A 1,298-nucleotide genomic window follows, 5' to 3' on the forward strand; every position below is an offset into this window, starting at 1 on the left:
TAAAGATTCTACTTCACCTGAGTATAAATATCTCGTCTATATATTCCAAGTATAGTTACCACACCTTGTACGCTTGTAAAGAGCTACCAATCCACTCCTTCAGGGCCGTATAGCTCAGATCGTAGCTATCCGACTTGATCTCGTTCCCGTTAAACATCATCACATGGCCGGCCACATCTGCATTACTATTAACCATATCACTAAACGTTGCACTTTCAAGACTTGCTGCTGCTTTGGCCTCAGCCTTGAGAGCGGCTACACTTTGCAAGTAGCCCATTTTCCTACAATAGGACATGACAATATGATCCAGTTCCACGTCTTTGTAGCCGGCGTTTAACGTAGCTTCGCCCGATGGCGCGGTGGTTTTCTTCGACATGTTGTGTGCTTTCAACCTGTACGTTGTACTAATTAAAATTAAACGTACGTATGTCTATGATGCTTTTGTGTACCTATATGCGATAGAACAAGTATGATCGCTGAACCTACATAAGTATATTCAGAATCAGAGACATATATACATATAAAATGGGTTGCGGGTGTATATTATAGTGAAATGGGCGGCATTTTATACCGAGTGGGTTCCGATTTGATGTTTTGCCATAGATCTTTGAAGTCCTTGGCACCCCAACAAAAACACAGCTGCTTCCGAACAAGTTCCTATATGCTTCTTGCATCAATAATATATATAAATATAAATAATTTTATGTATATGTGTATATTAACCTATGCGAACCTATATCATACTGGTATGGTAGCTAGCAAGACGTGATATAATAAGCAGGTCTTCACATAACCCAAGGATACTCTACTAGAATAATTGTGCATCATTAGATAGTAACCATGGCGTCCGTTATCAAAGGGTTGCTAAATGAGCACCTAGGAGATCTTATGCGCATGAATAAACGCAATCAACTAGGCCAATTGCTCAACTTCTTCATGGTTATCGGCTCTGCGCTGATGCTTTGGAAAGGTCTAATATTATATACAGGCAGCGAGAGTCCCATTGTTGTAGTTCTAAGGTATGCACATGGGGTTCAGAGGATTGTTGAGCTATTATACATCTTAAGATGTGTGATTCTGTAGTTCATGTACTGAAATATCGAATATAACATACACACGAGTACGTACTTGATTCATCAATCTTAGTAGTAGCCATGTTCATATATAAATGTATTTATATGTAAGTACCATATGTTTGTCTATAGCTATACATATGCACAAACAATTTGACAATTATGATCTAAATCTATATATATATATATATATATATATATATATATAACATACATATATATATA

The 1,298-nt window shown here is 37.2% G+C and overlaps 2 protein-coding genes across 2 annotated transcripts; one reads left to right on the forward strand and one right to left on the reverse strand.

Annotated features, from left to right (window-relative positions):
- Positions 1-55: 55 nt before the first annotated feature.
- SARC_16444 (hypothetical protein) lies at positions 56-376 on the reverse strand (the record flags this gene model as incomplete). The annotated part of the gene is made up of 1 exon (XM_014289450.1): positions 56-376. The coding sequence occupies one exon, from the start codon at positions 374-376 to the stop codon at positions 56-58; it is 321 nt and encodes a 106-aa protein (XP_014144925.1).
- A 464-nt stretch (positions 377-840) lies between these two features.
- Positions 841-1,019, forward strand: SARC_16445 (hypothetical protein; the record flags this gene model as incomplete). The annotated part of the gene is made up of 1 exon (XM_014289451.1): positions 841-1,019. A coding segment is annotated over one exon (179 nt), but the record flags the coding sequence as incomplete, so codon positions are not given.
- Positions 1,020-1,298: the final 279 nt, after the last annotated feature.

The sequence above is a fragment of the Sphaeroforma arctica genome (assembly GCF_001186125.1).
Source record: "Sphaeroforma arctica JP610 unplaced genomic scaffold supercont1.8094, whole genome shotgun sequence".
Lineage (NCBI taxonomy): Eukaryota > Ichthyosporea > Ichthyophonida > Sphaeroforma > Sphaeroforma arctica.